We start from the raw sequence: 16,795 nt of genomic DNA, 5'->3' as shown, positions 1-16,795 counted from the left end.
TCAACCCATCCTGGTTGTTGCTATTAGATCCATTAGTTTGTAATGGAGATTTTAATCTCTGTCACGTCTGGAATCTCTCTCGTTAGATGTGCTGTTTAGAACGATGTTTTCTCACTAATTGCATTTCGGAAAATGTTTGAAAATGACTTTTTTTCTTAGCTGCTTCATTACAGGAGTTGATTGTTCAGTAGTACAGCAATTTATTTGACCATGCTGGTCATTTATGAACATTTTAACATCTTGACCATGTTCTGTTATAATATCCACCCTGCACAGCCAGAAGAGGACTGGCCACCCCTCATAGCCTGGTTCCTCTCTAGGTTTCTTCCTAGGTTTTTGGCCTTTCTAGGGAGTTTTTCCTAGCCACCGTGCTTCTTTCGCATGCATTGCTTGCTGTTTGGGGTTTTAGGCTGGGTTTCTGTACAGCACTTTGAGAATATCAGCTGATGTACGAAGGGCTATATAAAAATAAATTTGATTTGATTAGTAGACTGTAATCTTTAGACTGTTAGGCCATAATCTTGGTATTGTTTCATCTTTCCATTAAAACTCTTAGTGAAACATGGCTGTTCCATCTATAGTATTTTCTGTTATTCACTTCATTTTACTGTTTTGGAAAAATGTATTGACCGGTTTAATGAGCGTCAGTTAGTTGGTGTTACGAACCGGCTCAGAGTTCGCATCAAAAGGGAGACAACGTGGAGAATCAAAATATATATTTATTAAATAAAGTAAACTAGGTAATTAACAATGGTGTGTGTGTAATCAGTAGTGTAAGTGAGTGCTTGCATGCATAAATGTAATAATGCAGGGTGTTGAAGGGTGCCAAAGCAAACAACCAAAAAGCCACAAGTACCACAACCAAAAAAAAACACCAAAAAACTATGTGTCTGCATGGAGAGAGTCTCCACAATGACAGTGGAAGAGGTCTATTTATCCTGGGACACACCCGGGGGCCCAGGTGTTTCCCATGTAGCTGACGACCCTCCCAACTCCACCCACCGGCATCCTAATAAGGAAACAAGAGGAAAGAGAGAGAATACGGCAGACAGAGTGGGAGGGTCGTCACAGTTGGCATCATCCCTAATCTATTTCATGGGTATGACAGTCCAGAACCCATTGTCCTGGTACTGCTTCTTCATGGACCGGGGTTGTTTTTAGGGGTGAAACGGGTTGACAAGCTTCCCCTTTGACTTGTAGAAGAAATGCGGCTTGAAGGACTATGTTTGAGGGCGATTCTCCACTGGGCCCATATCCCATTCAAGAATTCTTGTTTATAGTTTTTGATTATTATTATTTGTGTATTTGTTTGCCGTTTTTGCTGCGCTGTTAGCAGCTAGTAACATAAGCATGTTGGCTGCCCCATTAGGAGGTAGTAACACAACCGTTTTGGCTTCACCAGCTCAGTCTTTCTCTCTCTCACATCTCCCCATTTACATTCTCTCTGTAATCGACTCAGTTTTCCAGAATCACTGGAGGACATGCCGGACTACCCTCCGTTCATCTCCATCGGTGATTGGCTGGACTCCATCAAGATGAGCCAATACAAGAACCAGTTTCTGGCAGCAGGATTCACCACCCTGGACTCTGTCTCCACCATGAGTATAGAGTGAGTAGATCAGGAGATACCGGATGCTTCTCAAATAGCAGCCTGGTCCCTATATTCTGACCAGAGATGATTTATTTAGTCAATATAACTTCAATCTACTGTGTATTATTGAGTTCATCTCATTTATTTATTTTAATTTTATTTTTTACAATATAAAGCCCTCCACATACAAATGACCCTCACCAACATCCACATCATCACCCTGCCCAGCCCCTCACCAACATCACCCTGCCCCTCACCAACATCACCCTGCCCAGCCCCTTACCAACATCACCCTGCCCAGCCCCTCACCAATATCACCCTGCTCAGCCCCTCACCAACATCACCCAGCCCCTCACCAACATCACCCAGCCCCTCACCAACATCACCCAACCCCTCACCAACATCACCCTGCCTAGCCCCTCACCAACATCACCCTGCCCTGCCCAGCCCCTCACCAACATCACCCTACCCCTCACCAACATCACCCTGCCCAGACCCTCACCAACATCACCTGCTCTGCCCCTCACCAACATCACCTGCTCTGCCCCTCACCAACATCACCCTGCCCAGACCCTCACCAACATCACCCTGCCCCTCACCAACATCACCTGCTCTGCCCCTCACCAATATCACCCTGCCCCTCACCAACATCACCCTGCTCAGCCCCTCACCAACATCACCTGCCCTGCCCCTCACCAACATCACCCTGTCCTGCCCCTCACCAACATCACCCTGCCCAGCCCCTCACCAACATCACCCTGCCCCTCACCAATATCACCCTGCTCAGCCCCTCACCAACATCACCCTGCTCAGCCCCTCACCAACATCACCCAGCCCCTCACCAACATCACCCTGCTCAGCCCCTCACCAATATCACCCTGCCCCTCACCAATATCACCCTGCCCCTCACCAACATCACCCTGCTCAGCCCCTCACCAAAATCACCCTGCCCAGCCCCTCACCAACATCACGCTGCCCAGCCCCTCACCAACATCACCCTGCCCAGACCCTCACCAACAGTTAACCTGACTCATATAGTGTCTGTATCTCCTCTAAACAGTTAACCTGACTCATATAGTGTCTGTATCTCCTCTAAACAGTTAACCTAACTCATATAGTGACTGTATCTCCTCTAAACAGTTAACCTGACTCATATAGTGTCTGTATCTCTTGTCCTCAGGGACATCAGGCGTATCGGTGTGTCTCTGATTGGCCACCAGAGGAGGATGGTGAGCAGCATTCAGAGTCTCCGTCTACAGTTCCTCACCGTCCAACACAACGGATTCCACAACTAAACCAACCCCCCCCCCCCAACAGTCTAGGACTGCACAGACAGACAGAGAGGCCTGGGTGTGTTCATTCGGGACACACCAAACGGAAAGAAAACAAACTGAAACAGAGAGCGATTACCCGAACTCGTTCAATAAGAAACGCTTGCTTCTGAACTTCTAGATATTCTCCCGGCGGACTGGTGAACTGTGTTACCCATGGACTACTATCATGGCGTCTATCCCTGATCCAGAAGACTTGGGGATGGAAGTAGTTTCAGCCCACGTCCTAAACAGCACCCTATTTCCTTTATGGTGCAGCGTTTAGAACAGACACATGCGGTATGAAGCACACGGAGAGACAAGTGTACTGATGGGTCTTCCTCTAATCAAGTGGACGGAGACCGACTGAAACAAGACTCTCAGTTTAGAGACCACTACTTTTGACAAAATGGGATGATAAAATGTGTCTTATTTATTTCCTTGTTCATTTATCAAGCAGCAGTTCACTGGAGATTCTGACAAACTGGAAGAGAAAGGACAATGTGGAGGAGATTCTGACCAACTGGAATAGAAAGGACAATGTGGAGGAGATTCTGATCAACTGGAATAGAAAGGACAATGTGGAGGAGATTCTGATCAACTGGAAGAGAAAGGACAATGTGGAGGAGATTCTGATCAACTGGAAGAGAAAGGACAATGTGGAGGAGATTCTGATCAACTGGAATAAAAATGACAATGCGGAAGAGATTTTGGAGCAAAAGAGAAGACAAATGAATGTCATCTGATTTTATAAATGTATAGTCCATCATCAACCATAATATATATGATGTATTTGTGCAAAAGTAATGTTCTGTGAAAAAGACTTGTTTAGTTTGAATAGACAGCCTTGTTTAGTTTGAATAGACATCCTTGTATAGTTTGAATAGACAGCCTTGTATAGTTTGAATAGACAGCCTTGTTTAGTTTCAATAGACAGCCTTGTTTAGTTTGAATAGACAGCCTTGTTTAGTTTGAATAGACATCCTTGTTTAGTTTGAACAGACATCTTTGTTTAGTTTTCATCCACAATCTATATCTTTACTCAGCAATATGCAGTTTCCTTAGCTGACAAGTCTGTTTCTGCTATGTCACACTTCGTCACTCATTGCCCTGCCTTGTTTGGCTTGACAAGGACAAAGTAGTCAAGGGCAACAACAGATCTGGGACCAGGCTACAGTTTCCTCACTTTATAGAACACAAAGAAGAGTGCAGCTCAACTCCACAACAAATCACCAACCGAAAACAACCTCAAGACGTACCATGAGAAACACTTTACTTTGACTGCAGTACAATCCATAGTGCTTGAGCATCGAGAACAGGGCTCTCCAGCCCTGTTCCTGGAGAGATACCTTCCTGTAGGTTTTAACTCCAACCCTGTTCCTGGAGAACATACCTTCCTGTAGGTTTACACGCCAACCCTGTTCCTGGAGAGCTACCCTCCTGTAGGTTTACACTCCAACCCTGTTCCTGGAGAGATAACCTCCTGGAGGTTTTAACTCCAACCCTGTTCCTGGAGAGCTACCCTCCTGTAGGTTTTAACTCCAACCCTGTTCCTGGAGAGATACCCTCCTGTAGGTTTTAACTCCAACCCTGTTCCTGGAGAGATACCCTCCTGGAGGTTTTAACTCCAACCCTGTTCCTGGAAAGATACCCTCCTGAAGCGAAAACCTTCTGGACGGTAGCTATTCAGGAACAGGGTTGGAGAGGCCTGAATATTCTATATTTTTCTGTCCTGTTGTTCTGGGATGAGGTACTAATGTAGGTTAATGTATTAGGGACCAAGGGCCGTTGGAAAACACGATGGAACCATGGTAGTAAATACAAAACTTTAACTTTAAATAGACTCAGACAACACATCAATATACACACTGACAGGTTAAATAGACTCAGACAGATACAACACATCAATATACACACTGACAGGTTAAATAGACTCAGACAACAAATTAATATACACACTGACAGGTTAAATAGACTCAGACAACACATCAATATACACACTGACAGGTTAAATAGACTCAGACAACACCTTCAATATTCACACTGACAGGTTAAATAGACTCAGACAACACATAAATATGCACACTGACAGGTTAAATAGACTCCGACAGCTACAACACATCAATATTCACACTGACAGGATAAATAGACTCAGACAACACATCAATATTCACACTGACAGGTTAGATAGACTCAGACAGATACAACACATCAATATTCACACTGACAGGTTAAATAGACTCAGACAACAGATCAATATTCACACTGACAGGATAAATAGACTCAGACAGATATATCAATATTCACACTGACAGGTTAAATAGACAGATACAACACATAAATATACACACTGACAGGATAAATAGACTCAGACAACACATCAAAATTCACACTGACAGGTTAAATAGACTCAGACAACACATCAATATTCACACTGACAGGTTAAACCTGTTGGGGCTACAGGTTAGCAATGAACCCCGAGCCGGGATTGCTAACAAGGCTGGAAATTCAAAACATCAAAAATCTAATAATTTCAATTTCTCAAACAATCAACTATTTTACACAATTTAAATGATAAACATCTCCTTAATCTAACCACATTGTTCGATTTTCAAAGAGGCTTTACGGCAAAAGCATAAAGTTAGATTATGTTAGGACAGTACATAGCCACAAAAGTACAAACATCCATTTTCAATTCAAGGTCAGGCATCACCAAAAGCAGAAACCAGCTTGAATTATGCACTAACTTTTGTCAATCTCCATCAGATGACACTCCTAGGACATTATGTTATACAATACATGCATTTTTTGTTCCATCAAGTTCATATTTATATCCAAAAACAGCATTTTACAGTAGCGTGAAATTCAGATTTTTTTCTTCTCTGAAATGCTTCCGGTGAACATAACAAAATTACTATTCGAAAACATTGGTAAATTATAATATTGTCATTCAAAGAATAATATATTATCATCTCGTAATTGCTACCGAATGGCCAGATCTCAAAATAACTTTACTGGGAAATCACATTTTGCAATAAACGGGGTGCTATGCTAAGAACAACAGGCTATGCTATACAGTTAGCATCATCTAAAATCGATAATAACATTGTAAATACCCCCTTACCTTTGATTATCTCCATCAGAAGGCAGGATCCCAGGTCCGGAAGGCATTCCAGGTCCGGAACAAATGTGGTTTCTTTTGACAAAGTTCATAATTTATGTCCAAATAACACCAAGTACTTAGCGTTCATTATGCTCCCACAAAACGTGGTGTGGGGCTGGTAAAATCACGCCGAAAAGCTAAAAAAAAACTAGTAAATAATCTATTTATGTTCGTTCAAACATGTCAAATGTTGTTTAGCATTAATCTTTTGGTCCATTTTTAACACAACCTATCCTATGTCTAGATAAAAAATGATGACAAACTCACGTCTCTCAGATTTATGCGCAGGCGCAAAAAAATGAAGTGATGACATGTCAACTTCCTTGGATTCTAACTTGCTCTCTGTTTATCATAGACGCTTCAAACAACTTTATAAAGATCGTTGACATCTAGTGGAAGCCGTAGGTGTTGCGAAATGAATCCTTTCTCACTATGGTATCTATAAAACAATGACACTAAATAGTACAGTCACAAAATTCACAGGTTTTTGCCTGCAATATGAGTTTTGTTATACTTACAGACACCATTCAAACTGTTTTAGAAAATTCAGAGTGTTTTCTATCCGAATGTGTTAATAATATGCATATCCTAGCTTCTGAGTTGGTGTAGGAGGCAGTTAAAAATAGGCACATATTTTTTTTTAAATGTCTCAATACTGCCCCCGAGCCCCAACAGGTTAAATAGACTCAGACAACACATCAATATTCACACTGACAGGATAAATAGACTCAGACAACACATCAATATTCACACTGACAGGTTAAATAGACTCAGACAGATACAACACATCAATATACACACTGACAGGTTAAATAGACTCAGACAGATACAACACATCAATATACACACTGACAGGTTAAATAGACTCAGACAACACGTTCAATATTCACACTGACAGGTTAAATAGACTCAGACAATACATCAATATACACACTGACAGGTTAAATAGACTCAGACAACACGTTCAATATTCACACTGACAGGTTAAATAGACTCAGACAATACATCAATATTCACACTGACAGGTTAAATAGACACAGACAACACATCAATATACACACTGACAGGTTAAATCGACTCAGACAACACATCAATATTCACACTGACAGGTTAAATAGACTTAGACAACACATCAATATTCACACTGACAGGATAAATAGACTCAGACAACACATCAATATTCACACTGACAGGTTAAATAGACTCAGACAGATACAAAACATCAATATACACACTGACAGGTTAAATAGACTCAGACAGATACAACACATCAATATACACACTGACAGGTTAAATAGACTCAGACAGATACAACACATCAATATACACACTGACAGGTTAAATAGACTCAGACAACACATCAATATTCACACTGACAGGTTAAATAGACTCAGACAATACATCAATATTCACACTGACAGGTTAAATAGACACAGACAACACATCAATATACACACTGACAGGTTAAATCGACTCAGACAACACATCAATATTCACACTGACAGGATAAATAGACTCAGACAACACATCAATATTCACACTGACAGGTTAAATAGACTCAGACAGATACAACACATCAATATTCACACTTACAGGTTAAATAGACTCAGAAAAATACAACACATCAATATTCACACTGACAGGATAAATAGACTCAGACAACACATCAATATTCACACTGACAGGTTAAATAGACTCAGACAGATACAACACATCAATATACACACTGACAGGTTAAATAGACTCAGACAGATACAACACATCAATATACACACTGACAGGTTAAATAGACTCAGACAACACGTTCAATATTCACACTGACAGGTTAAATAGACTCAGACAACACATCAATATTCACACTGACAGGTTAAATAGACTCAGACAATACATCAATATTCACACTGACAGGTTAAATAGACACAGACAACACATCAATATACACACTGACAGGTTAAATCGACTCAGACAACACATCAATATTCACACTGACAGGATAAATAGACTCAGACAACACATCAATATTCACACTGACAGGTTAAATAGACTCAGACAGATACAACACATCAATATTCACACTTACAGGTTAAATAGACTCAGAAAAATACAACACATCAATATTCACACTGACAGGATAAATAGACTCAGACAACACATCAATATTCACACTGACAGGTTAAATAGACTCAGACAGATACAACACATCAATATACACACTGACAGGTTAAATAGACTCAGACAGATACAACACATCAATATACACACTGACAGGTTAAATAGACTCAGACAACACGTTCAATATTCACACTGACAGGTTAAATAGACTCAGACAATACATCAATATACACACTGACAGGTTAAATAGACTACAGACAACACATCAATATACACACTGACAGGTTAAATAGACTCAGACAACACGTTCAATATTCACACTGACAGGTTAAATAGACTCAGACAATACATCAATATACACACTGACAGGTTAAATAGACTCAGACAACACGTCAATATTCACACTGACAGGTTAAATAGACTCAGACAATACATCAATATTCACACTGACAGGTTAAATAGACACAGACAACACATCAATATTCACACTGACAGGTTAAATAGACTCAGACAACACATCAATATTCACACTGACAGGATAAATAGACTCAGACAACACATCAATATTCACACTGACAGGTTAAATAGACTCAGACAGATACAACACATCAATATTACACACTGACAGGATAAATAGACTCAGACAACACATCAATATTCACACTGACAGGTTAAATAGACTCAGACAGATACAACACATCAATATACACACTGACAGGTTAAATAGACTCAGACAGATACAACACATCAATATACACACTGACAGGTTAAATAGACTCAGACAGATACAACACATCAATATACACACTGACAGGTTAAATAGACTCAGACAACACATCAATATTCACACTGACAGGTTAAATAGACTCAGACAATACATCAATATTCACACTGACAGGTTAAATAGACACAGACAACACATCAATATACACACTGACAGGTTAAATCGACTCAGACAACACATCAATATTCACACTGACAGGATAAATAGACTCAGACAACACATCAATATTCACACTGACAGGTTAAATAGACTCAGACAGATACAACACATCAATATTCACACTTACAGGTTAAATAGACTCAGAAAAATACAACACATCAATATTCACACTGACAGGATAAATAGACTCAGACAACACATCAATATTCACACTGACAGGTTAAATAGACTCAGACAGATACAACACATCAATATACACACTGACAGGTTAAATAGACTCAGACAGATACAACACATCAATATACACACTGACAGGTTAAATAGACTCAGACAACACGATCAATATTCACACTGACAGGTTAAATAGACTCAGACAATACATCAATATACACACTGACAGGTTAAATAGACTCAGACAGATACAACACATCAATATACACACTGACAGGTTAAATAGACTCAGACAGATACAACGCATCAATATTCACACTGACAGGTTAAATAGACTCAGACAATACATCAATATACACACTGACAGGTTAAATAGACTCAGACAACACGTTCAATATTCACACTGACAGGTTAAATAGACTCAGACAACACATCAATATTCACACTGACAGGTTAAATAGACACAGACAACACATCAATATACACACTGACAGGTTAAATCGACTCAGACAACACATCAATATTCACACTGACAGGTTAAATAGACTCAGACAACACATCAATATACACACTGACAGGTTAAATAGACTCAGACAACACATCAATATTCACACTGACAGGTTAAATAGACTCAGAAATACAACACATCAATATTCACACTGACAGGTTAAATAGACTCAGACAACACATCAATATTCACACTGACAGGTTAAATAGACTCAGACAGATACAACACATCAATATACACACTGACAGGTTAAATAGACTCAGACAGATACAACACATCAATATTCACACTGACAGGATAAATAGACTCAGACAACACATCAATATTCACACTGACAGGTTAAATAGACTCAGACAGATACAACACATCAATATTCACACTGACAGGTTAAATAGACTCAGACAACACATCAATATACACACTGACAGGTAGAATAGACTCAGACAGATAAAACACATCAATATTCACACTGACAGGATAAATAGACTCAGACAATACATCAATATACACACTGACAGGTTAAATAGACTCAGACAACACATCAATATACACACTGACAGGTTAAATCGACTCAGACAACACATCAATATTCACACTGACAGGTTAAATAGACTCAGACAACACATCAATATTCACACTGACAGGTTAAATAGACTCAGACAGATACATCAATATTCACACTGACAGGTTAAATAGACTCAGACAGATACAACACATCAATATACACACTGACAGGTTAAATAGACTCAGACAGATACAACACATCAATATTCACACTGACAGGTTAAATAGACTCAGACAACACATCAATATACACACTGACAGGTAGAATAGACTCAGACAGATAAAACACATCAATATTCACACTGACAGGTTAAATAGACTCAGACAATACATCAATATACACACTGACAGGTTAAATAGACTCAGACAACACATCAATATACACACTGACAGGTTAAATCGACTCAGACAACACATCAATATTCACACTGACAGGTTAAATAGACTCAGACAACACATCAATATTCACACTGACAGGTTAAATAGACTCAGACAATACATCAATATACACACTGACAGGTTAAATAGACTCAGACAACACGTTCAATATTCACACTGACAGGTTAAATAGACTCAGACAACACATCAATATTCACACTGACAGGTTAAATAGACTACAGACAACACATCAATATACACACTGACAGGTTAAATAGACTCAGACAACACATCAATATTCACACTGACAGGTTAAATAGACTCAGACAACACATCAATATTCACACTGACAGGATAAATAGACTCAGACAACACATCAATATTCACACTGACAGGTTAAATAGACTCAGACAGATACAACACATCAATATTCACACTGACAGGTTAAATAGACTCAGACAGATACAACACATCAATATACACACTGACAGGTTAAATAGACTCAGACAGATACAACACATCAATAGTCACACTGACAGGATAAATAGACTCAGACAACACATCAATATACACACTGACAGGTTAAATAGACTCAGACAGATACAACACATCAATATACACACTGACAGGTTAAATAGACTCAGACAGATACAACACATCAATAGTCACACTGACAGGATAAATAGACTCAGACAACACATCAATATACACACTGGCAGGAAGAATAGACTCAGACAGATACAACACATCAATATTCACACTGACAGGCTAGATAGACTCAGACAGATACAACACATCAATATTCACACTGACAGGTTAAATAGACAGATACAACACATCAATATTCACACTGACAGGTTAAATAGACTCAGACAACAAATTAATATACACACTGACAGGTTAAATAGACTCAGACAACACATCAATATACACACTGACAGGTTAAATAGACTCAGACAACACCTTCAATATTCACACTGACAGGTTAAATAGACTCAGACAACACATCAATATTCACACTGACAGGTTAAATAGACTCAGACAACACATAAATATGCACACTGACAGGTTAAATAGACTCCGACAGCTACAACACATCAATATTCACACTGACAGGTTAAATAGACTCAGACAATACATCAATATTCACACTGACAGGTTAAATAGACACAGACAACACATCAATATACACACTGACAGGTTAAATCGACTCAGACAACACATCAATATTCACACTGACAGGTTAAATAGACTTAGACAACACATCAATATTCACACTGACAGGATAAATAGACTCAGACAACACATCAATATTCACACTGACAGGTTAAATAGACTCAGACAGATACAATACATCAATATACACACTGACAGGTTAAATAGACTCAGACAGATACAACACATCAATATACACACTGACAGGTTAAATAGACTCAGACAGATACAACACATCAATATACACACTGACAGGTTAAATAGACTCAGACAACACATCAATATACACACTGACAGGTTAAATAGACTCAGACAATACATCAATATTCACACTGACAGGTTAAATAGACACAGACAACACATCAATATACACACTGACAGGTTAAATCGACTCAGACAACACATCAATATTCACACTGACAGGATAAATAGACTCAGACAACACATCAATATTCACACTGACAGGTTAAATAGACTCAGACAGATACAACACATCAATATTCACACTTACAGGTTAAATAGACTCAGAAAAATACAACACATCAATAGTCACACTGACAGGATAAATAGACTCAGACAACACATCAATATACACACTGGCAGGAAGAATAGACTCAGACAGATAAAACACATCAATATTCACACTGACAGGTTAAATAGACTCAGACAACCCATCAATATTCACACTGACAGGATAAATAGACTCAGACAGATACATCAATATTCACACTGACAGGTTAAATAGACTCAGACAACACGTTCAATATTCACACTGACAGGTTAAATAGACTCAGACAATACATCAATATTCACACTGACAGGTTAAATAGACACAGACAACACATCAATATTCACACTGACAGGATAAATAGACTCAGACAGATACAACACATCAATATACACACTGACAGGTTAAATAGACTCAGACAGATACAACACATCAATATACACACTGACAGGTTAAATAGACTCAGACAGATACAACACATCAATATTCACACTGACAGGATAAATAGACTCAGACAACACGTTCAATATTCACACTGACAGGTTAAATCGACTCAGACAACACATCAATATTCACACTGACAGGTTAAATAGACACAGACAACACATCAATATACACACTGACAGGTTAAATCGACTCAGACAACACATCAATATTCACACTGACAGGTTAAATAGACTCAGACAACACATCAATATACACACTGACAGGTTAAATAGACTCAGACAGATAAAACACATCAATATTCACACTGACAGGTTAAATAGACTCAGACAACACATCAATATTCACACTGACAGGTTACATAGACTCAGACAACACATCAATATTCACACTGACAGGATAAATAGACTCAGACAGATACATCAATATTCACACTGACAGGTTAAATAGACTCAGACAACACATCAATATCCACACTGACAGGTTAAATAGACTCAGACAGATACATCAATATTCACACTGACAGGTTAAATAGACTCAGACAGATACAACACATCAATATTCACACTGACAGGTTAAATAGACTCAGACAACACATCAATATACACACTGACAGGTAGAATAGACTCAGACAGATAAAACACATCAATATTCACACTGACAGGATAAATAGACTCAGACAATACATCAATATACACACTGACAGGTTAAATAGACTCAGACAACACATCAATATACACACTGACAGGTTAAATCGACTCAGACAACACATCAATATTCACACTGACAGGTTAAATAGACTCAGACAACACATCAATATACACACTGACAGGTTAAATAGACTCAGACAACACATCAATATTCACACTGACAGGTTAAATAGACTCAGACAGATACAAAACATCAATATACACACTGACAGGTTAAATAGACTCAGACAGATACAACACATCAATATACACACTGACAGGTTAAATAGACTCAGACAGATACAACACATCAATATTCACACTGACAGGTTAAATAGACTCAGACAACACATCAATATACACACTGACAGGTTAAATAGACTCAGACAACACGTTCAATATTCACACTGACAGGTTAAATAGACTCAGACAATACATCAATATACACACTGACAGGTTAAATAGACTCAGACAACACGTTCAATATTCACACTGACAGGTTAAATAGACTCAGACAACACATCAATATTCACACTGACAGGTTAAATAGACACAGACAACACATCAATATACACACTGACAGGTTAAATCGACTCAGACAACACATCAATATTCACACTGACAGGTTAAATAGACTCAGACAACACATCAATATTCACACTGACAGGATAAATAGACTCAGACAACACATCAATATTCACACTGACAGGTTAAATAGACTCAGACAACACATCAGTATTCACACTGACAGGATAAATAGACTCAGACAGATACAACACATCAATATACACACTGACAGGTTAAATAGACTCAGACAGATACAACACATCAATATACACACTGACAGGTTAAATAGACTCAGACAGATACAACACATCAATAGTCACACTGACAGGATAAATAGACTCAGACAACACATCAATATACACACTGACAGGTTAAATAGACTCAGACAGATACAACACATCAATATACACACTGACAGGTTAAATAGACTCAGACAGATACAACACATCAATAGTCACACTGACAGGATAAATAGACTCAGACAACACATCAATATACACACTGGCAGGAAGAATAGACTCAGACAGATACAACACATCAATATTCACACTGACAGGCTAGATAGACTCAGACAGATACAACACATCAATATTCACACTGACAGGTTAAATAGACAGATACAACACATCAATATTCACACTGACAGGTTAAATAGACTCAGACAACAAATTAATATACACACTGACAGGTTAAATAGACTCAGACAACACATCAATATACACACTGACAGGTTAAATAGACTCAGACAACACCTTCAATATTCACACTGACAGGTTAAATAGACTCAGACAACACATCAATATTCACACTGACAGGTTAAATAGACTCAGACAACACATAAATATGCACACTGACAGGTTAAATAGACTCCGACAGCTACAACACATCAATATTCACACTGACAGGTTAAATAGACTCAGACAATACATCAATATTCACACTGACAGGTTAAATAGACACAGACAACACATCAATATACACACTGACAGGTTAAATCGACTCAGACAACACATCAATATTCACACTGACAGGTTAAATAGACTTAGACAACACATCAATATTCACACTGACAGGATAAATAGACTCAGACAACACATCAATATTCACACTGACAGGTTAAATAGACTCAGACAGATACAATACATCAATATACACACTGACAGGTTAAATAGACTCAGACAGATACAACACATCAATATACACACTGACAGGTTAAATAGACTCAGACAGATACAACACATCAATATACACACTGACAGGTTAAATAGACTCAGACAACACATCAATATACACACTGACAGGTTAAATAGACTCAGACAATACATCAATATTCACACTGACAGGTTAAATAGACACAGACAACACATCAATATACACACTGACAGGTTAAATCGACTCAGACAACACATCAATATTCACACTGACAGGATAAATAGACTCAGACAACACATCAATATTCACACTGACAGGTTAAATAGACTCAGACAGATACAACACATCAATATTCACACTTACAGGTTAAATAGACTCAGAAAAATACAACACATCAATAGTCACACTGACAGGATAAATAGACTCAGACAACACATCAATATACACACTGGCAGGAAGAATAGACTCAGACAGATAAAACACATCAATATTCACACTGACAGGTTAAATAGACTCAGACAACCCATCAATATTCACACTGACAGGATAAATAGACTCAGACAGATACATCAATATTCACACTGACAGGTTAAATAGACTCAGACAACACGTTCAATATTCACACTGACAGGTTAAATAGACTCAGACAATACATCAATATTCACACTGACAGGTTAAATAGACACAGACAACACATCAATATTCACACTGACAGGATAAATAGACTCAGACAGATACAACACATCAATATACACACTGACAGGTTAAATAGACTCAGACAGATACAACACATCAATATACACACTGACAGGTTAAATAGACTCAGACAGATACAACACATCAATATTCACACTGACAGCATAAATAGACTCAGACAACACGTTCAATATTCACACTGACAGGTTAAATCGACTCAGACAACACATCAATATTCACACTGACAGGTTAAATAGACACAGACAACACATCAATATACACACTGACAGGTTAAATCGACTCAGACAACACATCAATATTCACACTGACAGGTTAAATAGACTCAGACAACACATCAATATACACACTGACAGGTTAAATAGACTCAGACAGATAAAACACATCAATATTCACACTGACAGGTTAAATAGACTCAGACAACACATCAATATTCACACTGACAGGTTACATAGACTCAGACAACACATCAATATTCACACTGACAGGATAAATAGACTCAGACAGATACATCAATATTCACACTGACAGGTTAAATAGACTCAGACAACACATCAATATCCACACTGACAGGTTAAATAGACTCAGACAGATACATCAATATTCACACTGACAGGTTAAATAGACTCAGACAGATACAACACATCAATATACACACTGACAGGTTAAATAGACTCAGACAGATACAACACATCAATATTCACACTGACAGGTTAAATAGACTCAGACAACACATCAATATACACACTGACAGGTAGAATAGACT

General features: G+C 38.4%; 1 protein-coding gene across 1 annotated transcript; it reads left to right on the top strand.

The window, feature by feature from the left end:
* The first annotated feature begins 1,462 nt into the window (after positions 1–1,462).
* On the top strand, positions 1,463–4,691 carry LOC106591674 (ephrin type-A receptor 6). The gene is made up of 2 exons (XM_045714015.2): positions 1,463–1,609; positions 2,772–4,691. Exons 1-2 carry the CDS (start codon positions 1,482–1,484, stop codon positions 2,884–2,886), a joined length of 243 nt encoding a protein of 80 aa, XP_045569971.2. The 5' UTR covers positions 1,463–1,481; the 3' UTR covers positions 2,887–4,691.
* The last annotated feature ends 12,104 nt before the right edge of the window (positions 4,692–16,795 follow it).

The sequence above is a fragment of the Salmo salar genome, unplaced genomic scaffold, assembly GCF_965601325.2.
Source record: "Salmo salar unplaced genomic scaffold, fSalSal1 ptg000229l, whole genome shotgun sequence".
Classification (NCBI taxonomy): Eukaryota; Metazoa; Chordata; class Actinopteri; order Salmoniformes; family Salmonidae; genus Salmo; species Salmo salar.
Note: the sequence above shows the minus strand (reverse complement) of the source record. Positions and strands in the feature narration are given on the sequence as shown.

Coding starts and splice junctions, on each gene's coding strand:
- LOC106591674 (XM_045714015.2), top strand. CDS start 1,482: ATGCCGGACTACCCTCCGTTCATCTCCATCGGTGATTGGCTGGACTCC. Junction 1,610..2,771: donor GTCTCCACCATGAGTATAGA/GTGAGTAGATCA, acceptor TCTTGTCCTCAG/GGACATCAGGCGTATCGGTG.